Source organism: Thunnus thynnus, chromosome 9, assembly GCF_963924715.1.
Source record: "Thunnus thynnus chromosome 9, fThuThy2.1, whole genome shotgun sequence".
In the NCBI taxonomy this organism is placed as follows: domain Eukaryota; kingdom Metazoa; phylum Chordata; class Actinopteri; order Scombriformes; family Scombridae; genus Thunnus; species Thunnus thynnus.
Genome location: NC_089525.1, coordinates 29,084,636 through 29,104,815, shown reverse-complemented (window position 1 = coordinate 29,104,815; position 20,180 = coordinate 29,084,636). Strand labels below are relative to the sequence as shown.

At 39.9% G+C, this 20,180-nt stretch overlaps 1 protein-coding gene across 1 annotated transcript in view; it reads right to left on the bottom strand.

Moving 5' to 3' along the window:
- Positions 1–20,180, bottom strand: part of fat4 (FAT atypical cadherin 4) — a 111,983-nt gene that overhangs the window by 50,359 nt on the left and 41,444 nt on the right. The window contains exon 2 of the mRNA XM_067599980.1: positions 283–414. Coding sequence (XP_067456081.1) covers positions 283–414 — 132 coding nt within the window. The remainder of the gene's footprint in view (positions 1–282; positions 415–20,180) is intronic.

The window sequence follows — 20,180 nt, the reverse complement described above, 5'->3', positions numbered from 1 at the left end:
GAATATGTGACACTTTTGGCATGAAAATAGTCCAACTCAAAGATACTAAATGTCAGCTTAGGGGGGAGAAGTTTTATTTCAACACTGAAATCTGTATAAGTCTCATAAACCCATTTCAATCTATAGTGGTTTCTACACTGTAGGAACAAAAAATTAGAGCATATCATATTTTTAATTTGAATCACTCCCATGACGTCAATTCTGAAAGCACTGGAGTGGAAAACGGGCGCAGAAAAGTACAAAAACACTGTCAGACAGAATAGAAACTTGGGGAGCCATTACCTCGTCTGCATCCGTGGCTGTTAGCTGCATTATCTTGAAGCCATCTCCAACGTTCTCCTCAATGGTCACATCAAGAATATCATTAGGGAAAACAGGCGGGTTGTCATTGACGTCCTGCAGCGTGATCTCCACCTGCAGAGGAAGAATAAACACCACAGTTTCCGTTAAAGCTCTGCCAAACTGTGCCTGCAACAGATGTTAAGATCGCTGCGAAGAAAAAAAAAAAACGTGTCCATCTTCTTGGATTTCAGATGATGATGAAGCTGCATTAGAAGGGGAAAGTAATCATTCTCTGACTCCAAAAAGAATATAGAGAGGAAAAACTGTGAAATGAGGTGTAGTTTATTGACTCTAAAGGCGAAAAAGTAAGGAGACTGAATTATTGTTTTATCCAAAGATCATTTATTTAGACATAACAGTAAAACTAGTCCACTAGTCTGAAACACAGTACATATTTGGTCATTTGGACTTAAAACAGGAATCTGACTTTTTGATATCTTATCTTACGATATAATAATTATTGTGCCATAGAAATGTGTAATTTGGGGGAAAAAACAGCAAAACTTGCAAAAACTAGGACAACCAAACTATAATGACTGCTCTCCGGCTTGTTAAGGCCAGAAGATTAAGATTAGCTAATTTGCCAACTTTTTCTTTTCTTTTTTTGATGCTCCAGCATCTTTACATTTGAGTTTCTAATGCCACATAAATACAACAGAATCCAAGCCAAGAAATATTATCATTATGGTGAAAAAAATGTAACACTGCATCTTTGCAGCCTCTTACTCTAATGGAATTAATGTGATTTGATGTGGTTAAGCTACCTTTAAATTACATGTGTAATACATGTACACATTATATATATATTTAACTTAATATGAATTTATTGAACTAGCTCATTCAAATAGACAAAAAAACAGAAGAAGAAATATTTAGTTTGTAGATGATACGTTGTCCCTGTGCTCTTTATATTGTCTAAACATGGAGTGGAACATATAAATCTATGTTTGGGCTTCATGTAAGGTTTGTGACAATGATTACTAATTAGCCTAACAAGCATATAATTAAGGTTTTACAACTAATATAAATGTTACACAGTTTGGTTAAGAACCTTAAAATTTCAAAACCCTTTTTTTCTCAACGTCACTGTTTCTGTAGCTCTCTGTCTTTGTAAAACAAAGGAGTACAGAGAATACCAACATCATCTTACATAAACTGATGTACTTAGAGATCTGCATTGTGGGTCTACCATAGACCTCATATACCCCACTGTCACTAGAGCGGGATGGAAACTGTACAATTTACAAATTGACTTGAGGCTCTTTTCCACAGAGACTTACTGTGAGTGTAACAGTAGAGCAAACTAACTGCAGCTCAGGGATTTTCACTTTCATGTCTTAGAAACCAAAATAAACACATATTACAGTAGACCACAGACCCCCCATGTGGATAAACTTTGTCCCATACAGTGAGATTTGTTCTGATAATCTAAATTTAAGACAGACAGTCGTGGTGAGAGTGAAACCCATGATTAGATTCATTGTTTATAGAAATTCTGTGATTTCAAGCAAATTAAAGTAGCATTTAACTATTTCTCAATTCACACAAGACCATTTGGAGCCCACTTAAAGATGGGTTGTCCAGCCACACTTGGAGAACCCTACATCACAGACCTAGCATGTGGCTGATGCACTAAATGGCCAAAAGTACGTGGACATCCTTCTTCCACATACTTGATACTTGTGTGGTTTTGTATTTCATGGTTTGGGCTAGGCCACTGACTTCCACTTGAGGGAAATCAGAATGCTGTGTGCTTCCAACTTCGTGTTAAAAGTTTGGGAAAGGCCCTTTCCTTTTTCAACATGACAGTGTCCCCATACACAAAGCCAGGTTGATTAAAAAATGGTGTTCAGAGGTTGGTGTTGGAGAACTTGACTGGTCTGTAGAGAGACCTGACTTCAACCCCATCCAACACCTTAGGGATGAACAGGAACGCCGACCGCAAGCCAAACCTAATCGCCGAACATCAGCGGGAGACCTCACTAATGCTTTTGTGGCTGAATGGGAGCAAATCCCTGCAACCAGGTTCCAAAATCTTTTGGAAAGGCCAGGAGAATGAAGGCTATTATAAGAGTATATTATTGCCCTTGGTTTTGGAATGACATATTCAACAATCACATATGTAATGTTTGGATGCTCACATACCTTCAGCCATATAGTGTATAACTAAATGTTGGGATCTTTTTATATGCGTAACTGGAAGATGTCCTGTATCTTTTAAGTTTTATCTACAACTGTCTTTTAATCCCATGTGGATGGGCCAAATGTTTAGCATGAAACAGAATTAGGAAGGAAATTAACAAGAACCAATAAATATATTCAAGCAATTCAATGGGAATCAAATCAACCACCTATAGAAAGACAATGACAAGTAGTTACACAAGCTCCACTATGCTAATGTGTGAGAGAAAGTGGAAACCCTGGAGACAGTTAGAGTGAGACATTTATGGTTTCAAATTTCTGTGTCTAGTGTGGCAATATTACATTTCCACTCATATCCCACAACTTAAACTGCGATCCCCTCCGCCTCATCCACTAACCCAAATATGCATTTCAAAGTCAGTAAACATGGCTCGCTTTTGAATCATAACAGACATTTTGCTGCGCATTCTCTGTTTATTGCTTCTATAAATATGGAAAAGCCGTGTTTAAATTCTCCAGTGATAGGATCTCCATTAATGTTGACAGTGATTATGGTAATATCTTGTGCCAGGCATCACAAGATGCCCCCACTTCTCTTTCACAACCCCCAAAAACACATACAGACGAAGCTACATGAGATGAAATAGGAAATGGGAAAGGAACAGTTGTCACATGTCCACAATGGGTGCAGTTTTTTAAAGGCAGCAAGAGTTTCCCTGTGTGCATTCACAGAGTAGACAATGGGCCTCAAGGCCATAGGACAACCGAAGTGGGGGTGATCCCATACAGCAGTCTATTCATACCCTACTGACAGGAAAAACAGACTTCACATGTCCCGTAACTCTACTTTGCAACCAACAGTAGCAGGAAACTGTTCCTACCAGCTGCCACTGACTCGTTGTGGAAAAAACTTAGTTCATTAAAGATGACCCAGAACAAAAAGCTTGAGGGAGACATGGCTGAAACGGTGTCAGAGTCTGACTGAATTAAACATGCATTGTGCTGTTTACCGCTGTGACACCAACTGTAGCAGTCTACATAAGGTCATAATTACAACAAATCTCATCACTGAACACTTATTCATCTGATCTGCTTGTGCCTGGCTGAGGATGTTGTCCACTTATTAAACCGGCTCTCAGTTGGTGTCTGCGTGTCTGCATGAGTGGAGATAATTACAGAAGAACAAGACAGATTATAGCCTGGGCACCAGCGATGCAGAAGTCGCATAAACAAGCCACAATGACAGCGGCTCTCAACTCAACTTGCGCCTGAGCTGAGGGACCGGGGCAAAGTCAACAAACAATGAATATTTATCTCCCACCCTGTGTGTCCCCTTGATGTGTAAATAATGCAAGGCCCACTTCTGAGGAGTGAACTAATTAGGGTAGAAGTGCAGTTTTGAGAAATAATTACGCCTCACGCTTCCAGTTTGCATTACCCATGCTCCCACGGGAAAGGAATATATCAAAGAGCTTTGGTGAAAAATTCATCGGAGGAAGAGGAAGCAAGGTCAAGAGGGGGGAGGCTGATAGAAGAAGGAAGAGAGGTTTTGTTCCTTCCACCTGTCTGCGGCTCAAGGCGGGCAGGCAGCGGATCCAGGCACCCCAGCCGAGGCAGGTGAAACACATTAGTTTACAAGGTAAAAGATTGTGTTTCATGAACTACTGTTTCAAGTTGCAGGTGCTGCTAACTGGCTGCCAGAGTTTTATTATTTATGGGGAGGTATGAATGATTCACGCGTCAAGTGGTTCCTGAGTGCTGTCGATTATGAGACCTTAAGTGATGGAAGGTATTTGTCCAAAAAGTTGATACTGGAGCTCATACAGAGCAGTAATAAATTATATCTTGTTGCAAAATTCCCAGAGCTTATATGATATACGAAGGAATGAAAGGTGGGATAATTTAGACGTCGGAGCTCATGTTATGTAATCACTCAATTCACTCATATTACAAAAAGACATTTTTCTTCAAGCTTCTATTGGTGTCTTGCAAATATACATTTCTGCAGTGACCCCAGTATGAATGAGGGTGAATGGACTTTTGTCTGTGGTGCATTTGAAAAATTCAAAAAAAGGATTTTCAATACCACTGTGAAGCCTCTTTTGCTGTATGGAGCAGAGACTTTGAGAACAACTGTCACTGCCATGAAGTGAATCTAAACATTTACTATCACCTGCCTCAAAAGAATCCTACAAATTCACTAGCCAGATATTATCAGCAACCAAGAACTAAGGCAGCGATAAACACAGCAGCCTGCAGAGGAAAAAAATCCTCTGAAAACGCTGGAGTTGGATTTGTCACACTCCTCACAAGCCTGCATCCAGCACCACGAGACATGCCCTCTTCTGGAATCCACAAGGGAAAAGGAAAAGAGACAGACCAAGAAATACCTGGCGCTGTGACCTGGAGGCAGATCTGAAGAGAGCTGGTCATACACGGGGACAGCTGGAGAAATTGGCCCAGGACCGGGATGCCTTGAGAGCCTTTGCCCAAAGTGGGGTCACGGGTTTTAAGTAAGTAAGTAAATATTTGAATTTGAATTGCTCATATTGAATAATTGCATTTGAATCGCAATCTGAAACTGATTGTTTAACTTGAATATTTGCATTGGGAAGCTGAATCTGAACAGCATTATTTGAAATTGAATTTATTAGTTTGGATCTGAATTCTAATAAACTTGAACTGACTACAATATTATGACATTATTGAATTATTGAATTGAATTTGCTCTGAGACTATATTCGATCCTCACTTGAAAATTCAACTCTCTATATACTTCCACATTCAGTTCTAGCAGTTCAAATTCAGTTTCAGTTTACTGAGACACACATCCGGTCATTAAGGAAGAGCAAACGAGTGCAGATTCACAGAGCTCCTTTTAGAAAGAGTTCTGTGAATCTGCACTCGTTTGCTCTTCCTCTTCCCTTTCAGAGCAGCTGAATTCAGTTTCAAGTTTATTGGCATTGACTTCCAAACTAATAAATTCAATTTCAAATTTTGCTATTCAGATTCAATGCAATTATTCAAGTTAAACCATGCAAATTCAAATTATGTGATTCAAATTCAATTTTTTAATGCAAATATTCAAGTTGAGCAATTCAAATTAAAATATAAACCATTCAAATTCAGTTTCTGACACATATTTCTGCCCATACAGAACTTTCAAAGGCGTTGGCACACAATACCAAAACTATTTCCATGGCTAGGCCTAAGTGTGAAAATATGGCTTTTTATAGTTTGAGTGAACCTACCCTTTAAAATCATTAAACCAGTGTTGATGCGTCAAGCACTTGCTGACACTTCACATTTTGGCATCTTTAAAAAGACTTGTGAAAAGCTCGTGGGAGTAAAAGAAGACTGCAGACATCAAAGTACAGACATTTCCTTCAAGAGTAACAGAACATACCAAAATAAGTCTCCCATCCCACCACAGTGTAATATTCAAGGTGAGAAGAAGTAGGAGTTATGGTTACAGCTTAAGGTAAAAAGCATGACCTGCATCCCTCGAGGCACAAACAACTTTTGCCATTTTGCCCACATCTAAAAAGTGGAAGTAGCACAGGATTGCATATGTTTCCCACTTAAATGTCTTATACTTGCAGGTCTGCCAAGTCCTCAGACAGGGGAGGGTAAGGGGGGGGGGGGGGGGGGGGGGGGGGGAGTCACTGCAGGAGCAAGAGATCTATTATTTGAGCAAAATCCCATGTAGGCTACACACATATTTTGTCAGTTACAGAGTCAGTTGTTTTTAATAACCGGTAGAGGGTCTGATTAATTAAGTGAACAATGGTTTACATTACAGATGAGTAATACAGTGCATGCTTGCTCCATTGAACATCATGAAACTCTTGAGTGAAAAGTTTAAAATTCACCTCATTAGCACAAACATTTCTTCCAAAGCAGACCTTGCTGAAAAAAAAAAAAAAAAAAACAACAAAAAAAAACATGTGACCTCCGAATGCATCTGATGCAACAGTTGGCCTGTAAAAGTTGAGCTCATATGATCATAAAACTGGAGCAGGGTGCGCCTCAAGCAGGAAATAATCATTCAAAATGATTAAATATCTCATCAAATGCTGTTGACGACTCAGGGTCAAGGGTTGGGGGAAGCATCGACTTCCAGCTCTCATTATACTTGGCCTCTGAGATTGAATGATTCCACTTTGCATCATCCATTTTTCACTGATGTGCACATGAGCCTAAGTTTGACCAAATGTGTCAAAAACTGGGATCACAAAGCAATTCCAAATATAACACTTCATCATAGAGCCAGAGCCAGAATCATATGCTGTTAAAAGAAATTACTCAGGCTTTGGCGCAGTATAAACAGCTAAACGGCACAAAGGAATTTTTGCAATGCCATAAAAAAAAAGAGTCAACACTAAAAGGCTTTGAAACATGCTGATTCTATTGCCGTATTATAAATAAATAGCCAAAACTAATCCAATCTGACGTATAATGCAATGTTTGTTTACAATGACATGATAGTTATCCAAGGTTGCACTGGTCTAATGCTTCAGCTGGGCCTTGTGTAATGTGAGGACAGTGCTTTGAGACTGAGAAGAAGGGAAGGCTGGTACAGCTTGGGCTGCTTAGCAGAGTATTCCAACAGAAGCAGAAAAATATGAAGGATCCAATTGCTGTGCTTTCCAAAAGGAGTCGGAGAGTCATCACTGAGCTTTCTCATATTCAGGTTACATCCCTTCCAACCGCTGACTGAGAACCCTTCGAAGAACCGCACCCAGGTCAGTAAGGACACCCTAGCTAATTCCCACAACTTCTTCAACAATAGATCAAGCTTCCAGGGGTTTCTAACTAATTCTCTGCAATTCTCTCTTGGAAAATCATACTTTCCCCAAAGTTCCTGTACTATTTAAGAGCCACTGTACTGTATGAAGGAATCTGTCATCCTCTCTACTTTGGAAATGGATTACCGACCGTCTAGAAAAAGCCCAGGCCTGTGTCTGTGTTTGGCTTTCTTAATCTGAAAACCGTATGGCATGATCTGCGCACATCTGATGAATGCTGTGCTATGTAAGAGAAATTGTAAAGTGGGTCCTTGGTGATAAAACGCCACATTCAACATAATTCATTTTCTGCAACTCCGGAGACACACAGACAAAGACCATCGTTATTTCACTTCATCTTCACTTCCCTCTCTACTTCTTCTTGTGGTTGTTTCAACTGTTTAGATGGGAAGTCATAGACTCTTGGCTCCAGATTTATGGGGCTTAAGAACTCATGGGCTCTGTGGGTCAGGGACACTGGTAAAAGTGCCATTGTGGACCTGTCTTTTAACAACAAAAGGAAACACAACTAAATAATTAAGACAAGGTCAAACTGATCTCTTCCATACAGCTTCTTTAACACGTGTGCAATTGCAACTGGCTCGATCTGTCAAACAAATGCCTGCAGCATAATTCATCTTCCAACCGCAGTCATCAGGCTCGGCAAAGTGAGCGCGCGCTCCGGAGACAGGAATTTGAGCGTGCCGGAGATGGGAACGTGCCCGGGAAAAAGCAGACAAAGCTGGATGTCAGCCAAACCTCAACGCACTATGCAAGAGAGAAGTCAGGATACGATCATATCCCCCTCAAGTCCCCCCAAAATCTTCTGCAGCCCCATGGAAAAAAAAGAGTAAGAGTGAGTAAGAGAAAGACAGACAAAACAAAACAAAACAGGAGAGCCTGCAAACGATCACAAAGCACCTTAGCCTTATGTAACCAACAAGGGGAGAGAGAGAGAGAAGAGACAATGTCAGACAAGTGGTTTTAATAAAGGGGATCACTGTCCTCTCGGTGGACCACTTCACCAACTGTTAAAAGATTGTTTGTCTACAGCAGGCCCCTTCAAGCCCCCTGCAAACTCTTGCCAAGCGAGGTTCCCTCTGAGCGTTTCTGGTGGGATATATAATCCAACAAAACGAATAACCCACCAGGTTGTCTGGACCAGCCTATTGTTTCACAGGGGGCCTGGGCTCGTCGAGATCTCTGCACACAGGAGAGTGGAAACAAATCGTGATGGATAGCCATTTTTAATGGTCCTGTATCCGGCCATGAGTGGTACAAACTGGGGTTCTTCTTCACTATAAACAGCCATAACTCTTTCCCCATTATTCTTACCTGAAAGAGTTAGATGGAAAGTTTAATTAGACCTTGTGCAAGATCAGAGTACAGCTAATGGAAGTGAGACAAGATTTAGCTCTCCTTGAAGCCAGAGCACAATTCAAAGCCATCACTGAAATTACCATAGCCTATTAAATGCAGCATGTTCTGTATCCCTGAATTAGGAGGTTAAAAGAACATCAAAACAAGCATTTTCTCCTTCTTGTGAGATGAAAGGTAAAAAACAAAATAATTAGCCTATTTGTGAAAAGTACGCTTTGAAGATGTTAAGAAAAAAATGTATTTTATTTTTATCAGTTGTATGTCTTTTTTAAGGACTTCTTAAAAAATGGAAGGAGACCATAACCGGAGACAGCCGTCTATCGGTCTCCATGTTGGTGCCACTGATTCTGCGTGAGTCTACGGCCTTATCACTCCACTTTCTCCACAATTACCTCCAATTACGGCATTCAAACCTCACAGACCATGGAAAGGAGAGAAACTGACAAACACAGCACATTGTAATTGTTTATAAGACCCTCGAAATACATCAAAACATAAAGATTTGCTGGATTTTTGGCCAACTCTGATACTGAAAACCTACAGAGCTAAGATATAAACAACATCCAGAAGTGGGAGGTCATTAGGTACATTTAGTCAAGTAGTGCACTGTCAAGTACATTATATGAGTATTTCCATTTTTGGAGACTTGACCCTTTTGCTCCACAACATTTTAGAGAAAAAAAGCTTTTCCTCTGCTTCTGTTGGCTGTAATTACCACTAACTTTGCTGAAAAAACACTTCATATTCAACATGAGATAAGCTCATTTAATGCTTTACAAAAGAGAGGTTAGAGAATTTTCCCCGGTGTGTAGTGCAACATGTAATCCATCAACTGATATGAAAGGGATAAAATCCCCAAAACTGGAAATACAAGCTTCAATTTTCATCTAACAACTGCAAAACACAGTATTAGAGTGTAAACTCTCCAACAGTATACTGAAGAAGTCAGAGTCAGTACCACCTGGACCACAATTTAGCACTTTAAAATGGACCATTCTTCACCATAAGTACTTACTTTTGCTACATAAGTATATTTTACTGCTAATAGGTCAGTGCAGGACTTTTACTTCTAATGGAGTAGTTTTCTAATGTGGTGTTTCTATATTGACTTAATGCTTCTTCAACCGGTGAGGTCCGAAAAGTAATAGTATTGTCTTCTTTTTTTTTCGATCAGCAATTTATTAATTAGTTGAGCAGCAACAAGGTATACAAATATTTATCTCTTAACATTTTATATACACTATGTTAGCATAGATAAGGAGTTTTCATACTATAATTATGGAAAACCACTTGATGGAATGTTATTAATGAAAAGCATAAATCAAAGAATCAAAGGCAAAAAAACAAATCCACAGAAACCACAGCAACAACAACTACATCAGAAAAAAAGATAAGCAGCTTATAAACTAACAATAACAATTGACGGAAAAAATAATTAATATAAGCACAAATTATGTTTGCCAGTGGATATCAAGGCCCGGGTTTGTCAACTTTAAGAACCATTTATATGATCAAGGAACTTTTGCCATTTCTTTACATGGGAGTTTACTTTGAATGCCAGACTGTAGGAGAGTCTCTCATAAGAGGTGACTCTACCTACAAGCTGGTACCATGCACACCTGGAAGGAGGTTGCGGTGATTTCCACTCTTTGATTATTAGTCTCTGACTGATCATAAGTACTGTCTGAATCCAACTGGCATCATGGGTAGCCAAGGACTTGAGGGGGGATGGATCACCTCAGACATAAAGTTTGCTTGAGCATGGGTATTGTGTACCTAAAATCCTCTGGACACAATCATGAATTGTTATCCAGAACTCTTGTATCACTGAACAACATAGACAGTGCAGCAGAGTGCCCTCCCCCCAGCACCTCCAGCATTGGGAGTTTTCTCTCAGCTTAAGTCTTAATAACTTTCTGGGGGTCCAATAAAAATTTGATGCAGAGTTTCTCAAAATTTCCAAAATAGTGTAAAGGGACTGAGATGGGAAGAGCTTTCAGAATATAATTGAATTTTGGAAGGGTATTCATTTTAATGACATTGGCTTTCCCCCATAATGGTAGATAAAGTGGTGAGCACCTTTCAACATCTGTGCTAAAACACCCTTGGAGAGGTTCTATATTAACTTCAATCAAATCTGATAATTTAAGTGGAAACAAGACTTGAAGAAGAACGTATGTGATTCCTTTCTGTGGCCACTGAAAGCCTAAAAAGTGTGTTTGGACAGTATGTTGTCAAAGGTAAGGCTTCATTCTTGGACCACTGTACCTTACATCCTGATAATTTAGAGAAAGAATCAATTGTTGCTAAGAATGATTTTATTGACACTTCAGGGTCCGATATAAAGACCAGTATGTCATCAGTATATAGTATTAATTTATGAATTGTTGAGTCAATAGTAATTCCTGATATGTATGAATTCTGACAAATAGAAATTGCTAAAGGTTCCCAATGCCAAGGCAAAAAGGAGTGGGGAAAGAGGGCACCCCTGTTGTGTTCCTTACGCCAGGTTGCCATTTGTTATAACAGCTGCTTTGGGCTCGGTATACCGAGGACGAATCCAGTTAATACAGTTATTGCCAAATCCAAAGGCTTTTAAAGTCAAGAACAGGTATTGCCACTCCACTCTATCAAATGCCTTTTCAGCATCTAGAGAGAGGGCAGCCATAGGATTCTGTTTGTCTTGCACATGCCACATAATATCAATAAATCTTCTAATATTGTCAACTGAATTACGCATAATGAATAGACCCAACCTGGTCTAACCTTTTAGCCAAAATTTTGGCCAATATCTTTGCATCACAAATTTATGAGGCAAATTGGTCTACAACTTTGACAGACTGTTAGATCCTTATTTTTTTAAGTGTCAGAGTTATGAGTGCCTGAGTCGTTGTTGGCGGCAGAGAGCCCCTCCTTTGTAGAAGTCTTCAAAGTACTTTCATTCCCCATAATAGCAGGCATTATACTTAAAGCTTCCTGCTTTTTGATGTAGCTAGCAAGCAGCCTCCTGGCTTTCTCCCCCTCCTCAAAATGTTTCTGCTTTGTCCTAAAGAGGGAGAATTCAGTTTTTAGGGTTAGGAGATTACTGAACTCATATTTTAACTGTGTAAATTGAAGAAGATTCTGATTGGACATATGCTGTGTAAATTTGGCTTATCTTCTCTTCTAACTCCAGCTGTTTTGCAAGGCCAGATCTCTTCTTATAGACAGATTGCTGTATTAACCAGCCTCACAGGAAGGCCTTAAGTGTTTCCCAGGCTACTGCAACAGACGGGGATGTAGACAAATTAGTTTCAGAGTACAGGTTAATCTGGTCTCCAAGTGCTGTTTTAATTGCCTCATCCATGAGAAGGCTTGAATTCAGCCTCCATCTACAAGATTTTGTTGATTGAGTAAACAGATATAAGCTGAGTATAACACTAGCATGATCAGAAATTAATATGTTGTTGGGGAGGGAGATCCCCAGGCAACTTTATAATAAAACGATACCTTAATTGAGGAATCATGAAGAAATCAGGGGCTCCTGAATCCAAATGTTTTTTGAAAACTAAGGTGATGGTGAAGAGCTTCCCCTTCAAGCGGCCATTTTGCAGGTTGCATCACGTGACACCATCACATCCACAAATCTTGGCCAGTATTGTCTTCTTCTAATGTAAACTTGATATGAACTGTCTGGAGCTATCATAAATATATGCAAGATGTGGAGATTCTTCCAAATGGCCCAGTTTGTAACATCAGGCTTTTACATCAGTGGGATTTTAACAGATAAATGCTAAATCTAAGTGATATACAGTACATTTCAGACATCTTTCTCTAAAGCCAATGTTGGTTTCCAAGACCTCTGAATGGGCTTCGAGAGGCTTTAAAGACTATTATGGCATCCATTTCATGCTTTCTGTCAACCAGTGATAAATGCATGAGATTTACAGAAGCTGGTGGGATGAAAAACGCATTAGTGAAAGATCTCTGTCTGTATTTGACCTAATTATTAATAATTCACATCTGTGATGGCATCTCCCCCTTGCAGTAAGCTAATTCTTTAACCAAGAAATCTAGGTTAAACAATTAGCCTACTGTAATGATGTTTGCGACTGATTTCATTAGATCTTATTTCCATCATGGTTAACATTACAGTTGGGAGTCCAGATAGCTTCAAAACCTGTCCCCTTTCAGTTCAGGAAAAAGACGAAAATTAGGCTTGTGCAGGTTTCCACAGTCAGTACATTTGCACATTGCATATTAGGAAAGAATCCTCTGCAAGTCGCAAAAGAATGCCAGTCTCCACTCACATCATAAAGTGCTGTTTTGCATTTAATTTTGAACTAAAGGTGAACTGAATACATCACTGGCTGGCAGCTGGCATCATGGTGAAAACAGGGTTGAGGTGACAATTGAAAAAAGATGATACTTGCTGTTTACTTCATTTAAACAGGCATGAGTGGGGGAGTGGAGGATAATGAGTCAGGAATTATATATGCGTGTATGTGCCAGTATGAGTTGATGTTTGTGTGTGCATGTGTGTGCATGTGTGTGTGTGTGTGTGTGTGTGTGTGTGTGTGTGTGGGGTGGTGTAGAAATCAGCTTTAATCCAAAACAGGACTTGGATTGTGTGAAAAGCTCTAGGCACCCCCCCGCAGCCGCTGTTTATGTGAAAAACCCCTGAAAACATTAACGTAGGGAGGAGCAACAGAGTGGGGGTGGGTAGATTGTGTGTGTGTGTGTGTGTATGTGAAAGCGGGGGGGGTGAAGTGATCGAACGTGTGCTCGAGCAGGAACTGCCACCGAAAGCTCCTGCTGACCAAACTAAAAATGAGATAGTAACTTTTGTGATAACTTGGCAAATTGGACAGAAGTTAAGATTTTACATCTGCAATGTGCTGCACTTTTGCTAATGTTGGATAAAACTTTCTTCCTGCATGATGCTACAGTTATGCACCATTTTACTGTTCACAACACTAGTTCAGAATGGACAATTCTCGACAATTAATGCATTGTCATATATGTCAAAAGGAAAAAAAGCAAATTCTCACATTTAATTTAACAGGAGCTGACTGAAATATATAATCAATTATCAAAATAGCTGCAGATGAATTTTCTGTCGATTTACTAATTGATTCATCAACTAATTGTTGCAGTTCTAATGCTTCAATACCATACTCATGTCTGTAAATTAAGTACAGAGCTAGAGCTAACAGGTGGTTAGCTTAGCTTTGCATAAAGACTGAAAACACAAACAGAAATGTAAAAACAAGTCCTTGATAAACAATAGATATTATCCCTTCACCAAGCATTTTGCTAGTTGCCTGGCAACCTCACTGTGACAACAAGACTCCTGGAAGTCACTGTGGTTCACCAAAACATTGTTAGGCCTACAGCACAAAATTTCCCCTAAAACCACAAATTGTCATTTTTATGTTTCTGTTTGTTTATGGATTTCTTTTAAAAATGTCAAACTATTCCTTCAAATTGAGCTAAATACTGTTACATCCTGTAGATGGTAGCAACAAAACAGGTAAAAATGAAAACTTATTTTAGAATGAAAGTCACCCTGGGGCTTTAAAACTGCATTAATCAATTTTTCATCAATCCAAACATTAAACCGTTTTAGCAATAACACTGGTAAACTCATTGCATGCTACCTTCCCAACACAAATCACAGACAGACAAAGTAAGCCACTGGTTGGTGAAGAAAGTCGAACAGCTAACATGATAACAAGCTAATAAACAGACATTTTTCTTAGGCAGTAAGGAGGAGGAGGAAGAGGGGGAGATTAAATATTTGACTCACACTCATATGGTGTGCATAAACAGAATTTCAAATGGGTGATAATATTGCCCTTTAACAACTTTACAGGTCAACAGTCTGTCAGCCTGTTCCTCATTTCATCTGCCCCCTAGTGGTCAAAATTTGATTAATGCAATTTTAAAATAGATACAAAAGGAGGCCAGTCTAATTAAACCCTTAAAGCCACATAATTCAACTTGGTTAGTCTTGATCAGAGAAATAACCTTTTTCTTTTTGTTTGATCATCATGAAAGCTAATGCTCTTTTTGGTACACCATACATCTGCCGTGGCCATTTAGACCTCAGCAGGAAACAGTTTGCCAAGAAAACCTGATCTGAAGACATTCTGAGGGGCAAAAAAAAAAAAAAAAAAATGACAGAGAAATGTTGATGAATTTAACATGAGGTGGTGTAAAAAAGGCTTCTGCCAAATAACTTGACAATGAGGGACAGTTTCCCCCTGCTGAGGCCATTCATGGAAACAGACTGGAGGGCCTTGAGATAGCTGTGCGTCTCTTTTCTCTTTCTCTCACACAGATACAAATGGGTGAAAATGCACCAATCACACCGTGGGCTATGACATGCTCATTCATACGTGTATAAAACCACCCTCCCCCTTCATACCTCACACATACTTCCATATGCACTTCCACACTACAAGGAGGTCTTACAAGGCTTCACATGTTTAACTCTCTCTTATTATCATGAAGATGGGCCTTTTAGATGTACCATCCATCTTAATTAACAAGCCATTTGTATGCACTTCAGCCCCCGAGACAAAATAGCATGGGAAGAAATCCGGTAGCCAAAGACGAATTCTAGGGCTCTAAGACATCATTAGCGGATTAAAAAAACTTCAATGGCCTTCCCATGTTGCCTGCACATTTCATTATCTCCCACTGTTCATAGCAATTCCCAGCTTCATCCTTTGCGTTTAACGGATGCAATCCAGAACTTTCTCCATGGAGCTACAGCCCATTCCTTTAGAGTTCCACATAATTTGAGGCACTCTCTTCATGATTTACTGCCCGGCCGTAACATCAATGCCTCACTGTCTTTAAAGCAAAGACGACTGACGTATAGCATGTCGTTCTGTGGCTACTGAAATGCGTGAATATAATTTCTTGACTTCAGACGTCAAGCATGAAGAAACAAATGTCAGCATCAATATGATCTGTTTTCTCTCACCACTCCTGGGTCTAAACAGCTATCAATAAGAAGAGCTGTTGAAAGATCACTATTTTAAAGTGGGCTCTGTTTTGGCAGATGTCTGGCTTTCAAAAATGGTCACTTCACTGGGTGGTGTACAAGTGAGTGAGTGCACACAAGTGTATGGGGGTCTTCCCAGAGGGCCTGTGTCTGCAAAACAAAAAGGAAATGTTTCAAAAACAGCCTTATGGGTAATTCACCTTCACAGCCACTGCTTTTTTTCTTTCTTTCTTTTATATTTTTTTGTCTGGCGGCACGCTTGAACGCAGCTGAATAGCCAAGAGACAATTCGTCTCAATTCCCCATTCAGGAAACCTACAGAGACTATTAATTGCCGACTCATAAAGGCCCCATAGACGCCCCATGAGAGATGAAGCAACTCATACTCTAAGACTTTTTTTCTCACTCTCCTCCTTTCTGTCTGTCTCTACTATCATCCATAACACCTTTAGGTTTTCTCCAGGGTTTAGAGGGTCAGCCCGCGAGGTCAAAAGGTGATGATTAATTCCTTGGAGCAGTTGCATTGTAGAAGCCCTCAGTTACTCTGGGGGTCAAAACCCCAGTTTAGCACAAGGGTGTCATTTGTTAGTTGACCTCTCCTGCAGCTCTGACATGCATTTTGTGGATCAGGACAAGAAAAGGAGAGAGAGAGGGAATGTCTTCTGTTCTTCATTTCTATCACTTCTTGCTTAAAATAAATCCTCCAGACTTTTACCCTGAAAAAGAGACAGACCGCCCAGACAACAGGACTTGTGGGTATTTGGGAATTTGACCGAAAGAAACACTCAGACAACAAAAGAGCGATGCTGTCCTGTCCTCTCCTGACTTGGGAAGTGAAACCAGCAATCAGAAATCACTCAAACAAAGGACTTCTTTAAATGATGAGCACCAAAGTCAGACAAAGTCAGTGTTTACTAGCGAGGAAATAGTTTAGTCTAGCAACATCAGCCACAACAAACTCAAGAGTCATTATCAATATCTGAGGCAAACAATGTGGAGATGAAATATAAGATATACAGTGTATCTTAAGCTCACTCCACACCCAGGCAAACACATAAAACAGATTGCTGACAAATGACATATTAATTCAATATTTACACAACATTTTAAACAACGCTTCCAGGGAAAGGCACATTGTGTTTGGAATCAAAATCTCTATGAAATGTGTTTGGAGTGAACAGCTTTGGATAGCACAAATACACTAATTTCTTGTTGAGAAACACGCAAAGAGACAAGATCTTATCCTTCCTGACTGTGTACATTGTTATAAAATCAGATCTGCTTTTATTTTCCCGTTAGTGTTTGGGACAGTTTTAACAGGATGTCAACGATGAATCCTCGTAACGAAAGCAATATTTACCCACAAACTGTCAGTACCACTTTCATGACACAGTTTCAGAAAAAAAAAAATCTCTATGACCACAAACCGTGCCAGTATCACTACCAGACGACCGGACGTGAACGATATGTCAAAAAATCAAAGCATTGGTTTGACGGTTGCACGTCATCCAGGGCAGTAGGGGGGAAAAAAGCTTCTAAGCCGGAGGACGTCTGGCTGCTGTCAGTCAGTGCAGAGAAGAGGATTTAAGAAGGGCTGCGCCAGAGTAAAAGGGCTTACAGTGTCACATATGATCTAGTCACCGACAGGAACAGTCACCACCTCCACCTCCACTCGTCTACCACCCCCCCACTGCTGCGGCCTGACATGCATGGACGAAACTAACCACTTGGCACGACAGGACAGAGAGAGAGAAGGGGGTTGGAGAGTGGAAAAGGGGAATGAGGGCAGCAATTGAGAGACCAGAAAAAGACAAGTGAGGCCCTAAAGTCAATCGGGCCTCTTGTCTCTCCTCTCTGCTCCTGCTCCTTTTCTCCCTCAACTCTCCCCTCCTCTTAACCTCCCCTTCTTTTCTTGTGAACTCCCCCTTCACACGTTTTTTCAGTCCTTCAGTCAGCTGTCCTGCTGGCTTTGTTCTACAGTGTCCCAGTGAGAGTTAGACCGATATGTTGAGCCGATATCACTGAATATCAGATATCATGCTACATTTAGTTAATGGTAAAAGGACTGTGTTTATATGCCATTTTTATCCAAAGCACTTTACAATTTTGCCTCTTATTTACCCACTTGCATACACATGGGCTACAATGCAAAGCGCTGGCATAACCGTTGGGTTCAGTGTCTTGTTCAAGGACACTTTGACATGTGGTCCTAAGGAGCCAACCCTGCATTTAGTGAACGACCTGCTCTAACTGCTGAGACACAGCTGCCCACACATATCAATAGTCCAATGCTGATGTGACGAATATTCTCTCTAAAGTATTCAGTATGTTTGTGAGGTTAATTCTACACTTTAAAAGCACTATTCAATCTCCCTGCTACTGTTAAAGTATCTGCTAACCCTTAATAAATTAGTTAGATTTTAAATTAACTTTTTGAAAAATGGTAGCTAACATCTTGATGGTATGTGACCTTATGCCCCACTTAACTAAAAAATCTGACCAATAAAAGCCATTGTATCTTTTTGAACAATCCCATCCCCCTGCCTTCGGTCAACTGACTGGTTAGTTTTCAAGACTAATTCCTCATTGTGTTACGTCCTGTCCTCACATCCTGTTTCAACAGGAAATGCATCACATTAAGGAAGTAATACCTTTTCTTGTGACCTTTTAAGGGGCGCTGAATTTACACATATTTACTCTTTAGTACTAAGCCTGTGAGAACAGTTTAGTATAAGTAGTATAATGTCTTCTGTGGCTATGGAGAGAGATTTCTAAACCCTAATGATGTCATCAGGGTTATTTTATAACACAGGATGTAGGATCCAGTGTTTTTCAACCTTGAGCCATTCTAGGGAGTTAAAGTCAAGGTATCTCTTGCATCTTTGCTTTTTTAAATCCTGTTTTACGCAAGGCCCTTTACTTTGTGGATGTGCAACACTAAATTGCTTGCTTTAAGAGCCTCATGAGGGTCTAGATGATGCAACAAATGCTTGAAAAGAATTAAGTTCTTAAAGAATCCCTGAATAGAGCATGTTCATGAAAAGAGTTGTTAGGAAATGTAAGCTGTTGGCAATATGAAAATGTTAAAAACAATATGCTCTATCAGTCAAACAATTGTACTATCTCTCCAGTTTTACTTTGTCCAATCGTTACATTACCTTCATAAAAAACAGCCTAAAGGTTACGAAAAAATAGAGATATATTTCTAACTATATACTATAAATGCTACTGTAGCGTATGTCTCCTCTCTGTGAATTATAGCACACCAGACTGTCACAGCGAGAGGTTTATTTTCCATTACGGTGATATAATTTCCATCTGACATAAGCCTCGGTCCGTCAGTGGACCACTGAATTCTCATCTTTCTACCCAGAGAAGAGATTTGCTGAGTACACATTCAAGTAGCCTCCTTCACAGTCATATAGTTACACACATTCACACCTGGGAGCTGCTCAGAGTGAGCGTAGCCATCTACTGTTGGCAGCTAAGAAGCTTTATTTGAGCAGTTGTGGCTTGAATGAGTGGTTAAGTGCCTTTCTCAAGGGCACCTAAATGTTATTTATTGAAGAGGTGTTTCTCATTCAGGTTCTTCTCATGTTTTCCCAGCCGGTCCAGGTTCAAACTGTAGATTTTCTGTTTGCACACCGTAGTTTGTTGTAGATGTACAAGCATTTTTTGTACACTTTGCTGTTCTTTAACATATTTAACTATCTTTTTCAAAATATTTTTTCTCCCTGTCGCTGCACTTCTAATCTCATATTATTTTGATGTCCTAGAAATAAAAAACGCTAAAAAGCAAAGCTGAAGAGTCATAGTTCTCCAAGCACAAGTAGCTCACTAGGAAATTTAATCACATACTATCAAAATTTAACTGAAAATGTGAATGTCAAGGCATGTTTTAACTTATTTATAACCAGTGGATATGATACTGCAATAACAGCAAGCTAACTGCCAAATTTACTTTGACAGCTGTAGACTAGAATAGCTTGTTTGAATGTAATGTTCGCAAGCTAGCTAAACTAGCTTAAGAAATAGCTGGGGTGAGTGCAGGCTCTCCTCTGTGTGATTCTTTGTCTCTATTCATAAAGTTTCACTCACGCAAAAAAAAAAAATTATACTCAGAATGTTTTCATAGTTAAGACTCTAAACTGCCACTCAGAGACAGTCTTTCTAAACTGTTAGCTACCGCCTCTGTGTATGTCTCCACATTGTCTAGGAATGCCTTTGCATAGCATGATAGCCCTAAAACTTGGTAGGCCAAAAAAATTTCTCCAGGCCAGATGGTTTGGCCGGACAGCAGAAGCCTGGATTCCCACGGAGGAAACACTGAAGTTGGAGCTTTTTCAGCTACACTCCGAGCTCCCTGCGGCACTCTGTAATACCATGATTCAAACTCATTGGGCTGCGTGATGTTTAATTGAACCACAAACTGTTAATCCAAGGAAAGAAAATCAACTAATCCAGATTAAGGTCAGCCAGACGGGGAATGGAATTGTCAAAAGCACTCCTGGCCTGCTGGGTACCTTTAAAGACCA